At 40.9% G+C, this 27,134-nt stretch overlaps 1 protein-coding gene across 1 annotated transcript in view; it reads left to right on the top strand.

Annotated features, from left to right (window-relative positions):
* The window catches only part of LOC306830035 (seizure protein 6 homolog), a gene marked incomplete at its 3' end in the record, with an annotated part of 130,905 nt that overhangs the window by 52,524 nt on the left and 51,247 nt on the right, over positions 1 to 27,134 (top strand). Inside the window, exons 2-3 of the mRNA XM_079353252.1 lie at positions 4,279 to 4,821; positions 7,273 to 7,406. Of these exons, the coding sequence (XP_079209378.1) occupies positions 4,279 to 4,821; positions 7,273 to 7,406 (677 nt within the window). The remainder of the gene's footprint in view (positions 1 to 4,278; positions 4,822 to 7,272; positions 7,407 to 27,134) is intronic.

Here is a 27,134-nt window from a genome sequence, read left to right as displayed (position 1 = left end):
TGCCAGTGTTTGTAAATTACAGGCTTTTTGCAGTGAGGCTTTAAAGGAGCCATTTTCTTCCCCAAAATTAATACATAATAGTATTAATAGTATCAAATGGCTTCAACTCTCAGTTTGCTGCTGCTTTATGAATTTGTGTCTTCATGACGTATTTGCACATTTTAAAGGGCAGTTTGTAAATGGAGAGAAACCATTTTTTGTTTCTTTGCCTATTTGGACAATTATACGATAGATAGATAGATAGATAGATAGATAGATAGATAGATAGATAGATAGATATACAGATATACAGATATACAGATATACATAGATACAAAACATTTTAGTTGAGTCTTGATTTTGGTCGGTGCTTCATTCCACATCTTGCAGGTACATTTTCACACTGTTCTTAGCACTTGTGGGAGAGTGATTTTATCCTCCGCTGGCTGATAAGTAGAGTTGTTGGTGTGTAGAGCTTGTTGTCTTTGCTGATACATATCTGGATTTCTTTTTTGATTTTATTGCTCAAGGTAGTCTTATTTTACACTCACAGCAACACATATGTGGATACATAATGTGAAATAATGTAAGTGTTTCACCATTGCCATCAGATTTAATATAAAATGACCTTGAGTCAACTGATGTCCTGAAACATTTTCAGTATTTTTGTTCCAACTTGAGCTGGCCTTCATTTGAGTCCTCCCACCTGAAAACGATTAGTTTTTTTGTAATTGTATTCTGTTCTCTTCCGTTTGATGAATAACGACGATAAAAACCTGCGTGTATGGAGACCTGGCTTCTCTCAAGCAGTTGGAAAGCATTGTGCTACCAGGAGTTTGTGTGATGTCTTGGTACAGACAAGTTCAGCTACTGCAGTTTGTGGGTCTTATTTTTTTGCTTGTTTTTTCCTGGATGTTTTTTTATTTATTTATTTATTTTTTCTGGACAGCTTCAAAGACTGAATTTACAATATCTGACCATGTCATAAAATAGGTGACAAATAGTGAGTTGCTGGAACACACTGAATGTTTGTCAATTTCTTGCTTAACAATGATTTTAAAAACAAATGGACTCATCTTAATACTGTTCATTTATTCTTCTTTTAAGATCTGATGTAAAATCAGATGTTTGCTCCAAAAAGCTTTGACTCTATTGCACCCCCCATGTACATGTGCATGTAGAAAGCTGTCTCCTCCTCCAGAGCCTGCCATGTTTCATGCACACACCTGATTTAGTGGATCTGACAGAGTGCACAGCTCACCCAGAGTGTGTGCATTACCTTTCACACCTCATAGCTGCAGGGTAATGACATACCTCCAGTCAGTCATCAAATCTGTCTCATTCATTATTTTTCTTGTAGATTTACCTGTTTATGTGTTGGATTAAGTGAGGGGAGGAGCCCTGTGTGTGTGTGAGTGTGTGTGTGAGAGAGAGAGAGAGAGCACATTGCTGCTGGGTGTGAAGTGGCACAGCTACAATAAAGCCTGATTGTTTGAAGCAGATAGCTATTAGCCGGCAGAGAGTGGGAGCCATTATGGTGGAAATGAAGCATTGTTAAAGAAACATAAGACTTCCCTCAGCGGATGACAGCCTCCTGAAGGGGCTCAGATTAGATCTCACAGGTGCACTTGGGAGGGGAGCACTGATCATTACACTGGGAGAATTATAGCGGCTCATCAAATCTCCTCAGGAATGAATATTAAGTCTTATTACGAGGAGGGAAGGAGCCACTGATGTGAGCAATTTGCGGGAATTGTTTGGGTTGTACTGTTCTGCGTTTCGCACAAAGTTTTCACAGCGGTGTGAGGGAAGAAGTGTCGATAGGAAATATGGAAAAACTCTGCTTTGAAAGATGGAGTTTGCTTTAGGGAGCAGAGTGAGTGAGCGTTTCTGTCTCCATGCAGAAGCAGCAGACAGGTTTCTCTGTGCCTTCATGTCAGAGTGAAGTACAGCGGAGCGGAGCAGCGAGCAGGGGGAGATAAAGAGGGTGACTGAATTTCAGATTTATTCCCCTGCTATGAAGTTATACTTTCTGCTGTCAAAATCACTGCGGCTCTGACATCTAACACATTTGTAGATGGATGAATCAGTGACAAAATCGGAAAACTGCTTTACTGAATAGTGGAAAAATTAATGATCTCTACACTCATAATGTTCACAGCTTAAAGTGGCATGTAATTGAAATAAACACTACTCAGCAATAAAGTCCAAGAGAGACAGAAATATGCATTATTTTAATAGAATCGGTTGGTACACTTCAGTAAATGTTGTAAAGAAAGGAAAATGCACAGTGGGGATAGTTAATCTGATCTCCACTGCTGTAAAGTTGCGTGAAGGCGTCTTCGACAGACACCCCGACTTTTTAGACTCGAGTCATTGTGTGGAAGTTTGAGGTGATTTCATTGCTTTAAAACTGCATGAACAAACTATGGTGCAATGTAAACCAACATGATTAAGTTTTTAAAGTAGCTTCTGTATGACAGTGTAATAAAGAATAAACAACTTGAAATAGGGATATGATTTCCAGATTTATTTGTGTTATTTAAAGATACCTTCAGTTCCTGAAGGATTATAAACTGTCTTTGAAGGGTTTTGTTTTAAAAATTCAAAAGATTTTTTGTTCTTCCCTTTGCATATTCAAAGTAGATCTTTAACATATGACAATGGTAAGTGGAAGTTTTACTTTACTTTACATACATTTACATTTTTCAATTCTTATGGATAAGGCAAAAACAAACAAGCAACTCTGACACATGAGGAAATATACAGCATGTCCCATTAATGCAACTATTTGTGTCATGCAAGTGGCAACCTCCAGTGCTGTGAAATGAAGCAACTGGGAAAAAACAAGAATCTGCAGCTGCTCAATCGGCTGGATCCAAAAGCCAAGGAATCCTCGTCAGGTCCATTTTAAAAACATGTTTAGGCCCGTGGTTTGAAAAACAAATTTGGTCTCAATAGCTCATTTCTCTCTTGGTTAAAACTGTAGTCATCATTTTGTAAAACATAGTATTAGTGCTAAGAGTTATGCACATTTGCAAAGGTGGTGGTGCAGAGCTGAGTTGAATGGCAGCTGGGTGGGTTGTAGTTGTTTTTCCAGGAGGCTTCAACGAAAGTGAGGAGCTGGATTGCATTTCCAACACTGCCATTGTTTAGTTTATAAAACGCCTCAATGCAGAACATCACTGAGGCTACATCCATGTGTATATACTGTCTGTGATGTCAAGAGGTCTGCAGAGTCAGGGATACAGATCCGGAATAAAAAAACCTCCAACATATCAGATTTCCTTGTATACTCTCTTTAACATTATGTGTGACAGAATTGTAAACAGATATACCTCTGGTTCAGTCTGGATTCAGGTTCTGACTTTTCTTTTTTGAGGCCTGGTGTTTGCTGACGTGATCAAAATATTCCTTCCTATCTACTGTCTACATTTCCAAGGACAAATAGTTTGTTATAGTAACAAGCTATCGAAGCTGCTGTATCTTTTCATGTGGTTCTCTGTGCTCTGTATTTTTGCACCAGCAGAAGTAGTTACTTTAACTGAAATAACAGCAAAGAATAGATCTATTGCATGTGTTTTTATTCAACTGCCTCCATATGAGATCACCCGAGATATGAGATCACATGAGGTTGGACGTTTCTCCTTCTGGCGCACAGGATAATCTTAATCCCAGTTTGTTGTCCCTGCTGTTGGAGATAAGACAGAAAAATGAATGTGTAGTTTTTCAAAACGTGAATGATGCAACATGGTTTTAAACTGATTAGAGGTCTGTCGTCTGAGACCAGCCTGAGGTGTACCAACGCCATGGATTCAGTGCAGATGTGCATATCAAGGTTTTCTAGAAGAAAATGTGGCCCATAAAAAACATAGATCGGATCTTGACAATTCTGTTTCAAAATTTTGCTTTTTTCGAAGTATAGAGAGATGATAAACATTAGTTTGCCATTTTTTCTTCATTACAACTTTTCACTTTTACTCATATGCTGTTTTGTAAGAAAAAGGTGCAAATGTGTTAAAAAATAATGGTTAGAGTTTGTGAGAATAACGTAACTTTTGCACTTATATTTCTGGCTTGAAGATGTGCTGCAGGGTTTTGTTTTTGCCCTGGCTGATTGCTTGCTGTAGCAGCATTCTACATCATTAACTATTGTAAATGGGATTGGCAAAGTGTTTAATGTCTGTTGATGGAGAGCTATGGAGCCAGGAATCTCTGCACCTGCACGGCCAGCTGATTATTGAGTCTGTGCAATGAATCCATCCAACAAAATCTGTTATTCTCTTTCATTCTCTGCAGCCGCAGAGGATGCTCTCTCCATCACCCCAGGGGTTCCTCAGGAGAGCAGGTCTGGCCTGTACCCCACCACCCAGGATTCAGGCAGAAGACCCCCTGTGGTCACCACGGCACCACCTGTCAACATCCTCAACCACCATCCGGTCTACAGGAATCCTCAACAACACCACAACCTGTTCAATCCACGTGGTCAGCCAAACTACTTTGAGGACAGCGGTGGATCTACTACCCCCCCACCAAAAACTTTACAGGCTTCAGATGTGACCACTGAAAGCTCGGATGTGCAAACAACCATCGTCATGCACACATCAGCTCCTACTGCTCACTCCAGCAGTCACGTCCCAGTCACAAGCGAGGTTTCAAAAGATTCTGATCACACTGAAATGTCACCGTCCTCATCTCCAGCTGCAGGAGAGGAAGATGAAGCAAGGAAGAATCCGACCGGACTGCAGCAGAGTGTGAGGTCCAGCCGGGATGAAGAGGAGACCACCACCACCATCATCACCACCACCACCACCACCATCATCACCACCATGCAGAGTCCAGGTGAGAACACAGTTTAAGAAAATATATTATTTTTGACAAAGTGCTGTGGTGAGGAGACAGGCGTGTTTGTCACAATAACAATGAAATAAGAGAAACATTTTAAGATTGGTTTAAATAAGTCTTTGAGTTCCCAAAAAATGTTTTTGAAGCTTCTTGCCAAAAATCCACTCTGATCCTTTGTTTGATCATGTCTATAAACCCCTCTATTTCAGCCCTGCTCAGAACAGGCTGTTTCTGTGTCTGTAGCTTTAAATATGTAAATGAGCTATGTCTGGAAGGGCTTAGGTGGCTCGGGCTTTCTAACTCTATGCCCCATTGTTTACGGTGAGAAGGCAGACTCAGAGGGCAGAACAAACACCGAGCTGTGGGAGGGTCACCCACCTGGGGGAGGGGCTACTGCCCTTTGTGATGTCATGAAGGGAAAAATCTCCAAATGGCCTGTTTGAGCACACATTTTCTAAAAAGTGGATCAGGCTAAAGACGGAGAGGATGGACTTTTCTCATCATTGGGGGGTTTGAGATAAACTAGAGACACATATCAGAGAGTTTAAATGTGCTTTAATAAGCATGTACATTAATCCTACTATAGGCCAACTTAATAATCAGACAGACAAAATGGTTTCTCATTCAGTTATCAAATACATTGGAAGAATTCATTTCACCATATTCTACCTTTTGGTTCATAATAAGTGAAAAAAGGGTTACATTTGCCATTTGGTTTGCTAAAATGTAAACATGTTTCTGACTCAGTTTGTGCTCAGTGGTTCTTCCTCCTGTGCGCTGAGGTTGTTTTTTTGTTTTTTTTTCTAATCCGAGAGCCCCCCTGCTGTCTTCACACCCTTCACTAATATCTCCTCTATTTGCTTCTCTCACGAAACACACAGCCATGGGGCTGAACTAATTTTCCATCTTCATCAGTGCATCACTAACCCTTAATCAAGAAGGTCTAAACAGGGATGGCAGCATCTCTTCTGAAGAGGAAGGAGGAGGAGGAGGGAAATACATATCAGGGTGGTGATTCACTGTGGACTCTGCAGGTCAGGAAGAGCAGTGAGCTTGATTAATCAGATCATCTGTGTGCAGGTGACAGTAGGATAACATAACACACACTGTAACACACTCCGACTCAGGCGGAATGACAACACTGGAGTGCAGTGTAATGCTGGAGTGGACTCTCCCTAAGGTGACTAGGGGAAGGGACACAGACAGGATGTTCTTTATGAAGAAGCACTTCAGAAAAAGTTAACTTTTTCAGCTCAAAGGGGCTGGGGTGAGGAGGGCTGAAGGTGATGGAGCAGAAACCCCCTGAAGGCCACTGTGAAATATTCTCTCCTCGGCTGTCCCATCCCAGGGATAAGAGAGGCTTAGAAAGGCAACCGGAGAGGCAGAAAATCTTCACACTGAGTCATATAGTGTTAAAGCAGTACTGCAGTCAAGTCTGCACTGTACAGTGTGTACCATGCAGTTGCATTACATGTGTGTTCTGGATCACCAACTTCAAAGTTATGGCCTGTATATTCCCACATGCCATTTGATTTGAATCAGGCTGAACATCGCAAAGTAATTTTTGTCCTTATATAAGAATGAACATATTTGGATATATGGACGCCCGATTATGTCCATGCTTCCACAACTTTTTGATTCAGTCTGATCAAGCTACTCTGAGAATCAGAGTATTTTGCAAGGAACATTTTGCAAACACAGATTTTTTTTAAACACACACAGCAGCAGACAAAAATACTGATCTAATGAAGTTACAGTTGATATGCACTTTCAAAATCACACTTCATATTGTTATTTCATATTAAAAATCAATCTCATACTGTGCAGGCCTATCGCTGAGCAACAAAACTGTAAATCTGTTGGTGCTCTAACAACAACTCACAAATCATCTAATTAAGGTTTAGGAAAGGTTGTGATCATTGTCAGAGTAAGGATGTCATTGGTTTCACCTTTCCTGCAGAGGCGATCCGACCGTGGTCAGAGCGCACAGGGGAGACTGATTGCTCTGCTCCAGGGCCGAAGTTGTAGCTCTCAACTTCGGGGCTAACCCCCGTCACTTTACTGGACAGCAGCCGTTAGTAAGCAGACACGGAGAGTCAGAGGACTTGGGCCGTTTATTACACACACACAGAGCTCAAACTGTACACTTCAGATTCTGACTTGTTTCTCTACTCCTGTCCCAGACATCAAGACTCGCACACACACACCGACCGAACACACCCACTCGCTTCCTGTTTCCTTCTTCTAGCTCACTACACGACTTACACACATGCACACAGAGCCATTCACAGACAGACGTACACTACTCGTGTAACACCATGAATGATTTAAAAACACCAAAACACCCTATACAGTGTTTTAATGAAAACAGTTTGTGAATATTGTGAACACTTTGTGTCCATGTGTCTGTAATGATGCATATTTTTCACGTGTTTGTGTTCCTTCCAGTTCCCTGCCAGCTGAACCTGACCGGACCAGAAGGCTTCATCGAGGCTCCTCCACAGTCCAGCTCTGCTTTCCACTCCACCCTGGACTGCAGCTACATCATCACTGTGTATATGGGCTACGGAGTGGAGGTCCAGGTTAGAGACACTGTAACACTCATCCATCAGCATGTCATGTTCTTTTTACACTCTCCAGCCTTTCTGAGGTCCCCAAAATGATGATGTCTCTAACTTTGCCCAAAGAACAATTATGTGATATATGGCTATTTTTTTCACCTCAAATCAAATGAAACTCTGACTCATCTTCAAATTAAAAATCTCACTCTAACCTTCACCAACAAAAGTTGAAGTTAACTCTCAACCTCCTGATAATGGAGCTTTAGTTGGTTTGTATTTAACCGTTGTTAAGGGTTTTAATAAGACCTGATAAAAATAATTTTAATAATAATTAATAATTGTTGATTTAAACTACTTTGTAATTAAAGAATACCCTTTTAAAGGGGGACGAGATATTTTTCTGTACAACACAACATATCCAGCAGGTTGTAATGCCTGAACAATGGGTGTGACGTCTGGTGCTCTGCATCCAGCCTAATCCAACACTCGACACACTGCAGGATTTTGCACTTACTGTTTGCATCTGCTTCATTTATCAACACTGCACATTGCCACTTGGGGGGAAAAAAAAGTTGGATTTTGCATGTCTGACAGAACACCACTTACTTTGAAGTCCTGCCTCATGTACAAAAGACACATCTACTTTGTCAGCTTGTCAACTTCTCATCTTCGTCATGGAAAAACAATTGTTGATGAATATTTGTCTTCTCATTTTCTTTGAGGGAATGTGCACTGGTGTATAGGTTAGGCTTCTTTTGCAAACAGTGAAGTCTTAGCCTGCTAGCCATTTGAAAGCATGCATGCTTTTTTCCTTCGGCTTCATTTTTGATCACAATCAATCAGTCGTTATTTGTTTAGCGCCAACTCATGACAAGTATAATCTCTAGACTCTTTACAAAGGAGCATAATGGGATTTACTGCAGGAAGGAATTCTCCTTTGTATTCCTCATGTTCCTGTTGTCCAACCTTCCTTGCCTCTGAGGTTGAGGTCGGAGCAGGCCGTGCTTGAATGAGGATGGCAGTGTTTGTGGGAACGACACAGTCGACTGGGCGACAGAACAGACATGCAAGTTATGCCTTGTTGTTCAACAGTTCAGATAAATATAGTCTTTTTTGTACATATAAAACAGTATGTGTACACTGCAATTATATGTAAGCCTTGTAAGTGTGGGAATGTGATAGCCATGATGTAGCTACTGTGGATATGTTCTTTAGGCTTCTGAATCTTTTCCTATATTGCATGCTCACATCCTAATCAGCATTGTGACCTGTGCCAGGCGTAATTTTATTCATACAGACACCATGTTGTTGTCTCTGTGCCTGTTATGGCTATGGACACACTCCCACAATGTCCGCTTGTGTCCAAGTCATTGTCCCCGTTAATACAGCGAGCGTGGTGGTGTGCGCCGATTGTCAGATGGACGGCTTCAATAAGCATTTCAATGTTTCATCGACAATAGTTGTGCAGCCATCTCTGTGCAGCAGAGCAGAGATATACAGCTTAGACAGCAGCTGCTCTGACAGCACAGCAATTCACTGTTCATTTCACAAATGCAGGTCCATTATGCTTGCTCTCCCTCCTGCCATATGTTTGGATTTTATAAGAGGATTTCACCAGAAGTACGTCACAGATATGCGGAAATTTTGCCTTTATAGGCCAACCAATTGTGAAACAGCAGCTTATGTCTCCTCACATGTATGACATGATGAAAGGCTTTGGATTATGAGGTCACTTAGAACATTTTTCTCATATATAGATTATTTTTACTCCGTCTGAAGATTTTATTCCATCAAACTAGAAGTCAATCCAGTCTTATCACCTTTTTTTACACCCTTTGTAGGTCTAATCTTCCACACAGTTAGCCAAGACAAACGAACAGCTGGTCTGCTGTATGTGATTAGAATAAAAATAAATTGCACTTTAGTTGTATGAGCTAAATATGAAGCGCTGTGCCCTCAAACCAGCAGGTCATTGTTCACATGCTTTAAAACAGGGATTCTAGATGTTTGCAGAGGACCTCTGGGTCAGTCAGGGAGATCGAAGGGGATTTCCCAGCTTTGTATTTCAAAGAGAACAAAAATCTGACTTTTAGCAACAAAATAACAGACTGTCCGCTTATTTTGGTCATGAATTGTATACATTTCCTAAAATAAGTAGTCTAAGGTAAATATCTAGCCACATGTGGTCTAATTGGTCACATGAACAAGAAACTGATTTCTGCTACCGTAAAGGTGACCGCACTTAATTTAAAAAACAAAACAAAACATAATTCTGAGATTATTTACAAATGTACCGCAAATGTTGCAGATACTGTATTTTTACCCAATATCTAAAACATTAAGGAAGGACCCCAAATAATCCAGTGTTTTAAGATAAAGTCAATAAGAAAGTAGAAATAGTTTGATGTTCTGCCGCTATGGTTCTAAAAAACACTCACAGATACACACAGATCAGATAAGTTATTATTCATAGCTTTAAAATGTGTGTGTGTGTGTGAAGGTGTGTGTTTGTGTGTGTGTATTTCAGTCTAATTGAAAAGGAGGCTGCTGTCCTTCATGGTGGTTAAGCTGCCAATAACCATGCTGAATAATTTCCCATTGGACCTCAGGTTTGTCACAGCAGAGGACTCTGTTGGTATTAAAGCTACAGTAAGTGAGTGTTCCTGTGCTGCCTGCTCTTCTTCCCCTGACAAACATCCTTCTCATGTGAAATTGTTATCAACTTACATTTAAACGCACTGCCCTCTGTCTCTGCTACAACAAAAAAAAAAAAGTACCCCCCATCATCGAGAGTCTGTGGAAAGTCGTGTGACCGTCAGAGACTCTCGATCGATTGATGTAGACAAAGTAGCCTCTGCTGTAAAGTGAGTTAACAGTATTCAGGACACCCGAGGGCAGAGTGGTGTAGTTTAATATGTTGAACTGTGTATGCTGTTTAACACTGCCTTTCAAGACAGGACTTATTGTAAATGTGACAGAGGCCTAATGGTGGGGCATCGGGTGGAAAAACTGCGTCACAGTGAACTTTGGACCCGGAAGAATGCATCGGTGTCTGAGTGTGTGTATGTTAGGCTTGTGCTGTTTGTTTACACGTTGTGCATCTAGTGCTTCTGCAATGGACTGTCAATATTACACTTATGTGGGGTTCAAAGTAAAAATACAGAGGAGGAGCGAGGTGGAGATTTGTTACGGTGCTACTGCGGAATCTCAGTGTTAAAACAGAAATTGTATCCGCACTTGTGGATTGCCTTTTCTCCAGTGAGATCAAAGGGTTGTTACTTACTGTTGTTATAACTTTCATATATATATATATATATATATATATATATATATATATATATATATATATATATATATATGTGTGTATATACGCTTTTTTTGTGTCAAATTTGAAGAAATTAATAACCAATACTATCCGCTGAGGTTAAAGACATGAAGTAAGAAAATTTGCCTTAACCTACTTTCCTCTGAGTAAGGTGTGTTCATGCTGATAAACAGCACATATACCTGCAGTGAGCAGGCTTTAAAAATCTCTGCAGATGTCCAAAGTCACCTCCACAAATGTGTTTGGCCTGCAGACGGTGGCAGGCGCTCCAAATGATTACAGCCATTCTATCCACTCCAGGGCATTCAGCCCTGGTTTGAAGCATCTGACCTTTTTGCAGAGGCTTATGTGATGATTTAAGTAGCGCCCTTGTCTCTACCTGAAAACCACCTCATCCACATGATTAACTCCAAGAGCTTTGCTTCCTGCTGCTCATAAAATATACAATGGCCATTACACCGATGACCTTCCAGATGCCTGGCCTAATATATTTAGGATAAAAAATGAATATGTGGTTGCAAATCATTGTCGATGACGTCTCCCAGCTGCTTGCTGTCTCGGCTTTTTAAGGGAAGTAGACGAAGCAAAGGAAGGACATGTCAAAGAAACAGAAAGCAAAAGGAAGAAGAAGAAAAGAGGGAAGGTGTGTCAGGCAAAATCTGAAAACTTGAAAGACAATATGAAAGAAAAGGCTGAATGTTTCTATCAGAGAAGGGCAGATTTGTAAGGCTGGGTTTCTGATAAATCTGTGAAAACAATTTAATACTCTATTATTTAATACACATTTTTATTCTATTTCACAGTGATGCCTTTGCTTTTATAAGACCGAGTGAAGGTAAGAGGCAAAGGGAGATGAGAAGAATGAAAGAAAGGAGGCCAGAGAGAGACAAGAAGAGCGATCAGAGAAACAGGAAAATATCAAAGATGAAGGAATGAGGGAGGGACGAGAAGGGCAGCAGATGAAAGAGATGGTGAGAGGATGAGAGGAGGATAGAAAAGAGAAGATAGAAGAAGAAGAAGAATAGAAGAGGGGAAAGTGATGAGCCGACTTTACACCTGAGATAAAATAAATGCAGTCCTTTCTCATTCCATCGTTTACTTTCATTATTAAAAGCGACTCCAGTGTCCGGATGTTGCTGAGCGGTGGCTAATTAATTGCTCATGGATTATCTGTCCTCTGCTTTTGTTTGTTTACGGACCTCTTCAAAAGTGCCTCAGCTGAAAACGTCTTATCAGCTGCTCTTAAGTGAATTGGACGGCGCCCCTCCCTGGATAGACGCACTGAAACAAATGTGGAATTCAAATAATGTTGGACCAGCGTGGGCGATGTCAGGTGGACGTGGGCGTTCAATGAAAGCCTTTTATATACTTAGGGTTTGGCTTCTAATTTGTTTTATCACATAATCAGGCTCATTAATCTACCTCAGAGGTCTTTATTAGCCCCCTGCAGGATCACAGCAGCCTAATTTGATTGTCTATTTGTACAAGATAAGTACGATTTTACCCTGATGCTTGACTTTGATTAAAGGGATTATTAGTCGAGTTTGGAGATTTACCAGGTAAGAACCCTAAATAACCTGCAGCAGGAGCAGCACAGCAGAGCTCGGATATCTCGAAATCAGCTGAATTGTCCAATTGCCTTTAAGAGGCAGAAACAGACTCATGTTGAACAGCCATCTTTGTTGAGGATGGAAAGTGGGATAGAGGGCGATGCAGGAAGAAGAAAAAATATATGGACAAACAGAGCAACAGCAGCAACAACAACAAGCTGTAACTTCAGTGATAATGGCAGGAGTATGTAAGACTGGTGTTTATATTTCAGCTCTAAGATTCACTTTAATATTTACAGTAATGATAATGTAAGGTTGATATTATAGCAGCAGGCCGTCCACACCAAGGACCCCGAGGAACCTACTAGAAATCAAGAGCTACCAGGAATATATATGGTTAGTGACTTAATGAAGATTTACAGATATGCAGTAATAAGATGTGAATGCATACAGAGAGAGAGAGAGAGAGAGAGAGAGAGAGAGAGAGAGAGAGAGAGAGAGAGAGAGAGAGAGAGAGAGAGAGATGAGCTAAATGTGCAGCTAGGAAATCTAAGCCTAGCAGCGTAACTAGGAGCTGGTCCAGAGCTGAGCCAGTCTTAACTTTTTTTTCCCTTTCATTTGAAACATTTATATTTATTCTCAAAAGGACAAAGAGGTTTCCCTCACTTCCAATGGCCTCGAGATAACAAGCACAGTAAAAACAAGCAAAAAACACACCACTGTGATCAATTAAAAAGAAGTTACAATTGGAAACACAATGGCTCGAAATTGAATTCCTAAACTCTGGGAGAGAGGGAAGAAGCCTGAAGAGTTTGCTATCATCTATATCAACAAAGAAAGTTTCAGGGCCTACTCTTGACCATACAGAAGGTGTCTGTTTACTGCTTCCTCACTCGTTAACAAGGTTAACCAGAAGAAGGCCCAGCCGTAACAATCTGAAAAAGGGGGCATATCACAATTTACAGTGGCAGCGTCAGACGTTCTTCTGTCATTAAATTAAATCTCCCCTGGTGCTTGTAGGCTGAGGCAAAGTTGCACATTTTAATATGGGGCTCTATGGGGATTGACTGCCTCTGCTGGACATGTAATGTAATATTAACAATTCATGTAAAACTTCTGCCCTTCTGCACTTTCCTCATTTTACAGCCCCTGAGGTGGCTGCTCGGAAAGTTTTTATGTAAAGTGTTAATATAGCATCATTAGAGCTTCTAAGACATACTGTTCCGTGCAGACAAAGACTATGTAGTCTATTTAAATAGCTCACATACGATAAACTTTTTCCTCTAAGTAAATATGTTGGATAAGTGGATGCTGTTGTGTTAGAATCTAGTCCATTAGAGCTTTGCAATGTTTGAATTTCTCTAAAAAGCCATGGGTAATCATGTTGACTCACAGTTTGGCAGTGTAGCGAAGAGGATGAAAATTTCAATCTGAGTCTTTACATGTTCTCAAGGGTTCCTCCTTCTTCACTGTCTGAAGAAATGACTGTTTGTGTCTAAGTCAGCTCTGTGATAGACTGCAGATCTGTTCAGGCTGTGTGTGGGGAAATGCATCTCTGAGTAAGAAGGAGATTTCTTATTCGAGTAAATTCATATACCTCAGTCATTTCTCACCGTGCAGGTCCTGAGGGTGTGAATGTTGAACTCTAGGAGTGTGAAGGTAGACTAGCACTGCACTCAGAATATGTGAAAAGTGCTTTGGGTAAAGGAGAAAAGAGAGTTCATCAACCTGCCCAGGCAGCCCCGAGGTGAGCTTTGTTCAATCTCCTCTTGCTCACCTGGCTCAGTCCCCAGAAACGTGCAGGAGCTCTGGGGTCGCATTTCTTATCTGAGGACATAATAAGACTTTGTGGCAACACAGAGACTGAATTACATAAGATAGACGCGAGCTGTGCAGGGAATGTAAGGAAACGAAAAAAACAGAAACACCTTTTATAAAGGCTATAGATAGTCTGTCCTTGAATGATGTAGTTGTCATAGAAACAACCCAATCATAAAAAGCAATATGATCATGATAGTGTGATATTAATGGTGTTTATTTAATGGTCGAAGCCTTGACCAATGATCAAACTTCAAAGAGTGCTGGAATTTAAATACCTTGACTTACCAACTTTTGTTTTATCCAAAGTTTGTCAAACCCCTTTTACCTGCAAGAAATCAGATGATGTGAGTGGGCTAGAGGTTGAATATGGACGAGGACAGTCAGATATTGTAGCTGTGAGCGAGGTCATGCAGTGCTTCAAATGTCAGTCACAGGGTTCTTCAGTGGATTTTGAATTTCACAGGAAGTTAATAAAGGGAGGCAGAAATGGAAACAACCTTTGTTTCGTCAACTTTTGCACAGATTCAAGTCATGACATAGTAAGTGTTAAAAGTGCTTTAAAGCCACTGGTAGATGGTTGGTAGTCCCCTGTTCAGCTGGAGTATTACAAATGGCAATTTGATCCACTAATCATGTTTTTTTTCCTGGATCAAGCCTTGTGGAAGCAAACTGAGGGGCTAAATTGATGCCAAGAGTCTGTTTAGAATGATGTCACCAAAATAAAAGCTTTTAAACTTTCCTTATTGTTATTATTCGTGTGGTTTTATGTCTCAATTAATTTCCTTAGATGTTTAAATATCACATCTGGGACAGTGTACCTGAAAAAGCAGATGTTTGTTTTTTTAGGTATTGCAGTTCATGATTGTATCTCCTGTTAAACACATTTCCAACGTTTAGGGTTTCTCAGTGTGCGTGATAGTGGCTTCATTGTTGGTACTCCTGTGAGCTGTGACACCGTGCTGTGATTACTTTGACAGTCTTCTTGTTTAATGAGAGGCTTCCTGGTGTCTGCAGCCCGAGCCTGAATCCCTGCTGACCATATAAAGACGAGAGCTCAGTCCAAACAGCAATCTCCCTGAAGAGAGCCCGAAACAGATACAAACAACAGTCAGCAAAGGTTCGGCCCCGTATAGTGCAGGGTATCGACTGACCGATCAATACCCTGAACTGCTTTAGCTGAGCCAGACTCCACCTCAGTTCAATAAGGCGCAGTTCTATCTTCAGTCCCTGTCTGACTGATGGCAGAGATTGATTAGGAAGCATTTGTCAATGCTAAGACAGTTTCTAAGCACAATGGGTAACATTCAGGCCCCCGTGGGAGCAGCTGCCCCCGTCACTCTCAGGTATTTTCTGTCCAATTGCAACGCAGGTTCCTCACAGGTTAACTTCCTCCACTTTACTTATTTGCTTGTAATAATGAGCAGTCACTGTGTGTTATGAGTGCTTCTGCTTGCATACTGCTGAAGCATTGCACCGTGTGCACACTGAGGCTTATAGGTTTGTCTTTTTGTCACCCAGACTAATAATCCAACACACGCTAAACGACAGAGGACTGAGAGAGAAACGACATACTTAGGAAGGATACCTGAAGCCGGGGATAATTAATTCGACCTGAGCTGTACGCCAATTCTACATTATGCATGAGCGTCATTAGCATAAACATGCGTTTCTTTACCCTTTGGCTCTGTCATTACTTTCTGCACTGTCAGAGAAGTAGAGGTCGACTTAGGCTTCCTTCAAACAGTTAATTGCTGTGGTTACACTTTGAAAAAAATGGTTGAGCTCAGAAAAACAAGACTGTTGCCGTGAGCTAAACTTTGCGTACGGTACAGTAAAGGGCACACTTTATTTTCTCATTTGTTCAGCTCTGTGTGTGTACAGCTGAGCATCCAGTTGTGAAAAGGAAAGCTGTTAAGTCATTGAAAGCTATTATAGGTCTGCCAGTTCCTGTTCCTTTTTTTGCCAGCTGTACCTTTTGCAAAGTCAATGTAGTCTTCTATAAGCTACATTCATATGCAGATATTCTTCAGATTTACATCAAATGACTGTGCTGGAGTGCAGTGTCATCACTGCGACCTTCATAAAGCAGTGAGGGGGTGGGCCTTTACCTTCATCAGCATCCTGCGACGAGTCACGTCTCAAAGTCAGCGTTGACACCAAATGTCTTTTCACTCTCAAATCTGCACATATAAGTTAAGTAACATTATGGAAATAGGTTTGTTGAGGTCTTAATTATAGGCAGATTTAGTGTAGAGTCATCCGGTGTCCCATCAGATGATACAACAACAAAATCATGGCTTGCTGATACAGAATGTTAAAAATGCCCGTTAAAGATCAATAGAATAATTTATAAAAAAAAAATCTAATCAAATCTTATGAAGTTGCTTGTAAGGTCTATGCAGAGAACAGGACAGTGTGAAATCTCAGGAAATGTGTCCATACTCGAGTTCTTTCACGCCCTGTCAGAAATGGTGATAACTAATCTTTAATGAGAGTTCAGTGAATCACAAATTAATTTGTTGTTGGGGAACATTTCCAACAAGAGTCTGTGTGTGTGTGAAGTAGATGTGTGCAGGTCTTGCAGTTATCTGCAGAGATACCATGTGAGCAAGGTCGGACCCCCCCCCTTCCGTTTCTACCATCCAGAGTGCTTCACATCACTCAGAGATGACGATCTAATGAAAGATCCTCGTACTGAGCTCGTGGTGCCTTCAAGTGCATTCTGCCAAATAGCTATTAACATGCCCTCCACTCTGTGATTGCCTTTCAGAGAGGAGGAAATTGGAGAAGGCGATAGATTGGGCCGGAGGATTAAAATGGTGGCGGGGTTGATTAGATAGCAGCAGCCTGTCAGGATCTCATTGACCGGAGGAGAGGATGTACAGCAGCACACAGGCCCGCTCTATGAATGACATTTCCCTATTTAATCAGGACGTTGTCTTTCCCTGTGTGTGGGATTGTTTTGTTTTTCTGATGGCTGCAGGGACGTGCAGGAATTGCCTCGCGTTTTACCACATTGAAGTTATGATAAAAAAACTAAAAAAAACTATGGATGTAGGACTAAATAATCTCCCTTTGTGCCACGGAAAATTCCTGCGCTGCATGAGTTGTCCATCATGATAAATGTTAACCATACATGTTTTTATTCGTTTGACCCTTGGTAATATAAGAACAGGTGTGAAAGGATTTGATTGGTAGATGGGAGACGTTCAATTCAAAAAAAAAAAAAAAAAAAACACTTCACAATATGAGATCCTGTGTTATTTAAGAAATGGTGCCTGTTGCATTCAAAGACCTTTTTCTCTCTGTCATAAAGCCAGCTTGTGTGAGTGCTAAAAAGGAGGAGGAGTTTCCAAAAAGTAAAGTGAAAAGTCAAGGGCAAGAGGAAGGAGAGTGTGTATACAAATGTGTGTGCCTGCCCTGATTTCTTTGTGTGTGTGTGTGTGTGTGTGTGTGTATACGTGCGCCAGTAAGCAATGGTGTGAGTGGCTGTGTGTGTGTGTGTGTGTGTGTGTGTGTGTGTGTGTGTGTGTGTGTGTGTGTGTGTGTGTGTGCGTGTGTGTGTGTGTCTTTGAGTGGTGAATCAAAGGCCTTATGTGCAGGGCTGCACAGAGCTGATAGCTGACCAGTCAAGCGTGGTCCACCTGAAGCAGAATAAAAAACACCCACATCAGAAAAAGCCCCAGCAGAGAGAATTTCTAAAGTGCAGCGCTGCACTGTGCACATCTAAAAGACCTACCTCAGCCACAAACACTCGCCTCAAATCCTCCGCCAACAATGAGCACTTACAAAAGGCAGAGCTGAGGGCAAAGAGACCACAAAGAGGTAGAGAGAGAGAGAGAGAGAGAGAGAGAGAGAGAGAGAGAGAGAGAGAGAGAGGAGGTACAGTCTTGTGTCCTTCACTTCAATCTGCAGCCATGTCATGCTCAAGCTGTATTCAAGTCAGCAACACACTCGTACTGAACTGTCTGTGCAGATCAGCTCTCAGTGTACAGGTTGAGTTCAACAATAGCCAAAGACCTGACACCAGGAGCTGACCTTAGCTACGATATATAAGATGTCTCAGTTTATTCATTGAGAAGTTTCTGTAAAATCTGTAGGCATCGAATCCCTAAGTGGTTAAACAATTGCAATTTTAATTTTATTTTTTTTGCTGTCTGAAATATTAACCAGAATAACAAGAAGTTTAGATAATGGATCTATTCTCAGTGACATCACTGAAGCAGTCACCATATAAGAAATGCTGTCTGAACCTAACTTTTGATCAATCGAGAAGCAAACCAAAGAAGTGGAGCTGAGGAGGGTTGTAAAACTTCGATAACACGACTACCTGTCACTCAACTTGGCTACACCCCTAATTATGCAAAATAAATAATCACCTTAATCCAATCACATAATCCAAAAACAGATGAGTAAATAACTTTAAACCAATAAAGATTGTTGGGATCTGTAGTTGTCCCATGCAAACTGTGCAAAACATCTGCACTTTGATCAGAAACGAATGGCACTTACAATGGATTGAAGGAGAAGTCCGTTTGATAAACACGTGAAAAAGAAATCTTTGTCTTTGCATCAGCACTGAATCAAGCGTCTGCTGTAAGAGCAGAAACTTTATTCGTAAACTGATGTCCCTTCTACCAGAGTGATTTCAAAACCTTCCCTTCAGCACAGAATTGATTAGATTGCAATGATCTTCTACAAACATCCTGCTCCAGCCCCATTTTCTCTTTATGGAGAGTTTGCAATTCAGAGGAGAGAACAACCCCAATCAGTGTCACCGCTTGTTTTTCACACCGTCGCCCTGGTTGACGGCGACAAGAACAATCACAGCTAGATGATACAGTCACGACTCTCCTGCTGCAGAATTAAGTGCAACTCCATGTTTCTCTGCTCCCATGGAGTGATGTTAAGTGAGGCTTCACGTGAACATCCTATAATTGAACCTCTTTCAGGTCCTTGCTAGTTTTTTCTGAGGACTGTGCTGCAGCAAAATAAGAGAAGAAAACACTGCCGTGGTGGAAAACAGTTAGCCCCGGTCTCTCTCCACCTTGCACAAGTGAAGAGTTAATTTATTTTAAATTCTTCTACAATTTTAATCAAAAGTCAATAAAACAAAATGTCACTAGCATTTGACAGCTGAAGAAAGGAAGAGATGTACAGAGTGATTTTGTCAGATAATTTTCGATTCATGCAGTCAGCAGCTATGTGTCTGCTTTTTAGCTGATTAGATCGCACACGTTTTAGTATACATTTCTTTCCACCATCGACTATGTAAATACAGTGGTGATTTTGGTCCAAGGCAAAAAAATCACAGGGAGCCCCTCAAAACACCGTCCTCCCCCTGTATGTTATAAATAATCTGACATTGTAGCAGTTGATAGTGCCTCCTGTCCATTTTAAGAGATAGTCAAGCAACATTCAGTCATTTACTATGATACTATGATATTAGTGAGTACTATGAGATGGGGCCCCTTTAGGGAGGTTTCCTACTGTCATTGCAAACGTTCCACATGTTGTGCCCTTGCTGTTGTTATCAGCTCTGAGGGGCCAGCTATACTGGCCTGTGGCCCCGACCTCTTGACCTGCCTTACCTGTTGACAAGCAGCGCCTCTGCATGTAGAGTAATGGTAAGACTCAAAGCGTTTAAGCATTCACACACAGAGGTGGCAGAGGTTGCTATGTAGTGAGACCGTCAGATGTAACTAATCCTATTCATACGCATCCATACGCTGCCGAGGAAGCAGAGGGAGCAATTCGGGGTTCTGCTTCTTGCACAATGACACGTTGGGCATGTTGCTGCAGGAGCTGGGGATCGAACCGTCGACCTTCTGGTTGAGAGACAATGACTCTACCACAGCTGGGTGGACGGTTAATGGATCAGCAGGTGCCTGGTATCGAGGTCACAAGATTCAGAGCTCCTCCTGCTGACTGGCTTGGGCATATAGATTGTAACCCCGCCTCCTCCAAAGATCGGAAATGGAACACAAAGAAATGAAAATGACAGACAGACTTGTTTTTGTCAAACCCGATTTTGTCATGATAGGTATTGTCCCGCCATTTCGCGTTCTAGTCACCCTTTTTTTCCTAAAGTTTCTTTAAATTGCTTTTTTGATAGTATAAAATTGTTCTTTTTCAGGTTGCAGTCATGCAAAATGGAAAAAAAAATGTAATTTTTTTTCATCAGCTGTGTGGCTCAAACTATTTCTTTTATCTTCTTAAAAAAAAAATCCCAGCCATCTGCATTTAACAGTTGTTTGTTTATGTATTTTTTCCTACAACTAGACAGAAGTAAAGACTGAAGAGGTTTTAAACTCAGCAAAAATAACTTTTACAGAAAGCAAAGAGACACAGAAACCCCTGAGAGGTTAAATGAGTAAATGTTTTTTTGTCTGAGACGAGGTGAGTGAGATATACGAGTTGTTCTGGGGGAGTGTCAGAGGAGTCAGAGGTTGTTTTATTGAATGCTGCTGTCTATAGAGCTGTTTGACTGCTGTTCATTGAGCTGCTCTCTGTCTGAGTGTAAACACAGAGTCATGAGGGAGAGGAGGAAGAGGCAGCCTCTTCCACACATGAAAAGGAACCTGGTTCACCGTGGGCTGTGCACTCTGGGAGTGTGAGCAGATACAGCGTTCTGATGCAGCACCTCGTAAAATGTAAGCGAGGTAACCAAGGAGTGTCTCTGTAGCAACTGCTGATGTAATAAACCCAGGGTAATGTAAACGGTCGCTGGTGGAAATGAAGTCACAGTTACGAATGCATGGAGTGATTTTCTCTTTATAAAATCATCAATCTTGTCACTGACTCAAAAATGTACAGATCAAGTTTTCCACTCATCTTAGCTGATTGGTCAGATGTCGATTGATGCTTTAAGTTTGTACCAATCAGGCCATTACCTGCTGGGAGACACTGGGACAACACTTTCTAAGATTTGAGCTTTTGTGCACATTTTAAATTCCGGTATGTCATCCAATTATGACTCTCATAAAATCTGGATGCCCAACACAGAAACATGATCCGCCTTTCTAACTGATAAAGATGAATCGACCAGAGGCACACAGCAGAACACCATTTAAAAACATAACGACCAGTGGCCATTTTGCTTTAATTTCTTCGAAAAGGTACATCTCAGGTTGATGAAATAGGCAACACATATCCGTGTTTTTCTATTGTACTCTTTATTTGCTTCCCAGAGTCTGATTTCTGTGTGCAGGTCTCTCACAAAACACATTTTATTTTCTCCTATTTTCCTTATTGACAGACTGGCCTGAGATGTAAATTGCATTTTGTTTCCGTACGTTCAAACAGTGTACAACACTGTGCCTAAATCTATGTTTTTCATTTACACTTCACCCTGCTTATCTTTTTTTCTTTGCATTTTTTTTTTTTTTTTTTGCAGTGATTTTTTTTCCACCTCTCATTCAGGCGTGTTACATAAAACCAATTTTGTGACGTGCGTGTAGGGATTCAGCTGATAATGAAACAGCAATAGGTGAGGTGAATGTTCAAACAAGATAAGTGCAGAGCTGCAAAGTGAGTGGATGTGCTCCTGCGATAGCAAAATAAGGATTTTTTATATTTTTTAATCTAGCTGGGGAGAAGAATATGTTGAATTGGACGCAGCATGATACATGAATGATCATGTCACCTTTTGCAGCTCATTTCTTGTGTTCTCCCCATTCAACTTTACACTGAACCCAGCGGTGATATGCATATTGCCCGGACACGTAGTGTTAATTTCTGAGGATGTGCACAACCGACACAGGATATGGAAGGCTGATGTCATGCGTTTGAGTACGCCTACGAGAAAGCAAGTATTTTCAGAGCTTTAGATATAACAGTGAAGACAAGGAATGATTCTGCTGCAGGACTCTTTTAAAATCATCACACGCCTTAGAACTGACTCACAAAGTCGTGCAGTGCTAAAGGAATACAGTGGAGTACAAATAATGTCATGATGTAAAGAAAAGTGTAGCAGTGATGAAGCGCTCTGTGTAAGGTTATAGTCCTAATAGCAGTGGGTTCGTGTTTGACCTCTGCCCTTTTCTGCATGCATCACCCTACTCCCAACACCCCGTCTCTCTTCAGCTGTCCAGTCTAATAAAGGCAACAATCGCCCCAAAATGTATAACCTTATAACATAATGAAAGCAATAAATGTCACATTTTATTATATCAATTAAAATACAATATATATCTTTATAGCCCATTTATCAATATGGATACATATACTGAACTTTGCTGGTTTTCTGATTAATTTCTGCAAACTCTCCTTGCAGCTCATTGTTCCTGCATCAGGAAATTGAGGGTTAGGTAACACGCAGTTGTTCCGTCCTTCTGTATAAATTTAATGAATTCTTTACTTTCAGTCATCACATCCAGTCCATATGTCCTCCTTTCTTTTGTACTTTATGCTAATCGAACATATTTGAGATGTTGCCAGCCCACATAGTTGTATTATCTGAAATGTTTTTTAATCACCACTCTCGTTTATTATTCATTTTGGAGCCCTTATTTATTCAAGAAAAAGTTTGTTGTTGTTGTTGTTCTTTTTTCCCTTTTAAGATGTCCTCCAGTCTTTGTGAAACTCAGCGGCTTTTCTCTTCTCTTTTTGTGAAGCAGACTTTAAAAGCTCTTCAGTCTTGACCTTGAGCGCTTCAGACGACCTTCGCCACATCTGCATTCACACTGTCCACGAAGCAATGATTACCTTGCTGTCCCCGGGGAGAAAAGGAAAAACACTAAGAGAAACAACTCTTCTCGTCTGGTCACTGTGACACAATGTTCAATTTCCTTTCAAACAGCCAGACTAATCTGGAGCCTCTCTCGTTTGTCGCCGAGGCTCAGCTTTCACAGTCGCAGGACGGCTCAAGGACAGAGCTGTGAAAGCACGCTAGAATTTTATTTATTTATTCTTTTACAGTTTTTCTATCATGCACAAAGAGAAGACCGAGTTTGTTTTATGTTGTGTCTATTGCGAGTCCATTAGCATGCAGCAACTATTTGTTTAGATGCTGAAACCCACACAGACTCAAACTTCACAAGCCTGAACAAACCCGTTAAGGGAAAAAACTAAATGACTTCTCGAAGCACACTTCTTCTTCAAAGTTCATGCTGTTCTACATGTTCATTATTAAAATACCGTATATGAATAACAATGACCAACAAAAGTGTAGTGTTTATGCTAGCGAAGAGTGCACAAGCTTGATGGTGGTCAGATGGGAGTCCTCCCGTAGCACTTTTTTCTTGGAATATTCACGGCGCATCATCGTTTGAAAACGTTCACTGTTGTGGTATTTGCAGTTACAAAAAAAGCTGAAAAAGTTTGTTTGGGTGTGTGATTAGATGGGTTCAGGTCACCTTACAAAGTATAGTATAATTATCCTCCTGAATTTCTGTTGATACCTTTATTAACCTTCGTGCAACATCAATCTGCTTCTGGGATTTTACTAACAAGAGCACACTTTCCTGTTTTAATTCAATACACAAAAAAAAACAACAATTAGTATTTAAAAGCAGGTTTGTAATTTTCTTAAATTAGCATGATTTTGAAAATAGCATTCCCTCAGAGCTCCGTTTACACCCACCCCGTGCTCTCTGTGCTCCCTCTAAAGCCACGCCCCCCTCACTTACAATGCACAAGCGCCCTTGCTCCAGAAGCGAACCTCAGCACATCTCTTGCATTGTACAGAAACTACGGTGTCTCATGTCTCATTTAAGGGTAAGTAGACTCACAGTGTGAACTCTGTCATCGATAACACGCTTTGAATATTTTCTAGAGCACACAAGGGGTAGAGAACGAGAAGGGAAACATGGAGGCTGTGATTGGTTGATGCGATTGGTACCTGATGGCAGACATGGGTTGAAGTTTTTACAGGCTTACAGCTGCTACAGATGAACGGTTTTCTTTGTTTCTTTTTCAGAGTGCATGAGTTATCAATTTCTGTCAGGACCTAAATAAAATCACCAACCCTGCCTTTAGTGTAGGACTGTGTGGATCAGTCTGTGTATCCATCCATAAATATGTGTCTGTTGATATATCTGTTTTATACAGCGTTAAACGTTTACCCAGGCTCTGATTTAATAAGTGCTGCTGGCGGCAGAGCTCAGTGTTTTACACACAACTGTTTCATGCTTTAACCTTGATAAAATTACATGCAAATGACACCAGTCTGCTATAAAAAAGGAACATGCACCATTATACACATCCATAGGTCCGTTATGAGTCAGTATATTACTGTTTATGTGGGAGATACTCGGGCTCATTAAACCTGTGTCTAACTGCCTCCTCCCCAACTGTCTCTTTAGCAGAAGTGTTGTTTCATGTTTTATTCTTCACATGCATCACAGGGCCAACGCTGCTGTCCTGTCACTTACGACATAATGTCATCATTTACAGCATGAGATTCTGCAGAAGTGAGGCTCATTGGTGTAGCATTAATTTATTTCAGAGAGCTGACAGCTGTTTATTTAAAATCTTTTCTTTCAGTTGACATTGTGCGACAGCTCCTGCTGGCATGACTTCATTTGTTGTTCTATTTTTGTCTTGCTTTATTGGGATTGGACGAGCTGAATCAAGGATGTTAGAGAAGAGATTTTTAGTTCTTTAGTAGTTATTTACTACTTTATTAACCTCTGAGGGAAACGGTGTACACTCAGTTATTGGGAGAGATGCTGCTAACACACATATAGGCCATAAATACACACGCATGCAGAAACAGGACCTGTAGACATTAATGGAGAGATGTCAAAGTAGGGCTGCTGCACACTCCAGCTGAGTTCACCTTGCTAAAGGCCACCTTGGCAAAACTCGGGGAGTGACCTCACATCTCTCCAGCTACCAGACCAACTTCCAAATATTGGTCCACAGCAGGACTTGAACCAGGGACACTCAGGCTCCCAACACAAAGCTACAGACTGAGCAGCCTGATTCCAGCTTTTACTAAGGTATTGATTGAGATAATAATAAACACAGAAACTATGATGAAGCTCAATCTGGTAAACGATGGGTTAAACAGTAAAAACGTCTGAGAATAGAAACATTAAAGAGACCAAATAAAAGGTCTACAATTAGATATAAATGTGCTGCAGTGTGTTTTAAAGTGGATTAGAGGCTGTTAACTGAATGCTGCATTAAACAGTCTTATCTGTTGTTCCTCATTAAGGCTGCAGAGATACTCGGCTCACACTCAGGCTCTGAGAGCGTCTGCACGCTTTAAAAAAAAAAGAAAAAAAGAAAACTGGAACATTTGTGCAATCTATTGCATCAATCACTCTCGGGAGAATGATGAAAGAATTTCCAGCGCATTTAATATGCAAGCGTGGAGTTTATTTATAATTAATAAGTGCTGTACAGTTCACTAATGTAAGCTGCTCGCTGCTTGATAGAAGCATTTTTTGATTGCCAGAGGCAGAAAGTGACCTGGAAACGGCCCATTTATAACTGATATGATGAATCTAATGTTTCTGTGTGAATGGTCATGGTTCAGCTGATTTCTACAACACTCAATACTTCATTTAAGATATTAGTTGTTGAATACAACATTTCAGGTTTTAGATAAAGAAAAAAACAACATTTCTTGTTCTAACAGGAAAACTTGTGGTGTATGACCATCAACTTTTCTAAAAAGATTATTTTAATTCGTTGTTGGATGCTTTGAAAAGTCATGATTGACAGCTGTTGTGAAATGAAGCTCCCGCAGCAGAGCAGAGAACAAACAGGAAGCCTTGGTAATACTATGGAGGACCTCAAGAGTCGTCAAACTTTCTATAACCATACCTCCAATCAAACGAGAATCTGTTCTTCTGCACTCTGAACATAGCTGACGGATCTTTGCTATTTTACTATTATTATTAGTTAGCAGAAGGGAGGGCGTCTCTTCTGCAGTTCAACCAGCCAATAATTGTTGTGCATACTCTGGCTCCAAATGACATGAGCAACACCCAATATGTGAGCGTCCGTTGTAGGAGGCATCTTGACTTTATTTTTCTACAATACGAAGAGGTGGACGCACGCGCCACGCTCAGTCATTGAATGTGCCTGGACTTTCATCCTTTTATGCCCTTTATAGCATTCTTTAAACTTTTTTTGAATGAGTCATGGACGAATGTGCAAAACTTTATCCTCTGTAAATGTCTCTCTGAGCCACGAGAGATAGATAGCGGTCATTTTGTATGAATTTATGTGTAATATGAAGCTACGAGCTAACTAAAGTGTGCAAACATTAGCCTGCTAACACAACGATGCAGGCCACGGGCAATTGCAGCTCGAGTAAAGGACAATTTTGTCCGTTGCTTGTGCTTAATGTTGCTTACTTATGGTGCATACTAACTAATAAGTGCTTTGTGCAAAGCGAGTGTAAAGGGGTTAGAGGTGTGTCTCTGGAGGAGAGCGAAGGCTTTAGGAGCCAAACAGCACTTTGTTTGGTTTAATGCTGGTGCTCAAGTGCGGGATCTACTGGATCACAAAGTTCCACACTCTTCATGAAAAGCATTGTGCTTCAGAAATGCTCAATAATACAGCAGTGCTACGCGTCTAATTACAGGTGTCGAGTGTAAACTAAACAGTAGTAAGAAATATACAAGTGAAACGACTTGGAAACCCCAAATATGAAAGATAATCAAATACAATTTGCAAAATGTTTTTCTCAGTTTGACTATTTAAAATAGGTCTCTAAAAGGGATTGAAATGGACCATCTATTTCAACGCCACACTCTCTTCATGCTTGTCATGAACCATCTTCATAAACCAAGTGGGCTCATGAAAAGGCACAGTGAATACTTTTCCTCCAAAAATGTTAAACTCTACCTGTTCACGTGTGTTTGGCTGTGGTCCTGACAGTTTAGACAGTTTGCGAGCAGGAGGAGAAAAAAAACAGACAGGATTTTCTTCATCAGTGGCCTCTTCTGACAGGCTTCGTCTGTCTCAGTTCTCCTTCCACTGTGACCTACTTCTCCTGCTCAAACAGATGTTCCCTCGACTCCATCATTTACTCACCTCCCTCTTAATTACTGCAGCTAATTAGCAGACACACATACATACACACACATACACACA

This window comes from Symphodus melops (assembly GCF_947650265.1).
Source record: "Symphodus melops genome assembly, chromosome: 10".
In the NCBI taxonomy this organism is placed as follows: Eukaryota; Metazoa; Chordata; class Actinopteri; order Labriformes; family Labridae; genus Symphodus; species Symphodus melops.
Note: the sequence above shows the minus strand (reverse complement) of the source record. Positions and strands in the feature narration are given on the sequence as shown.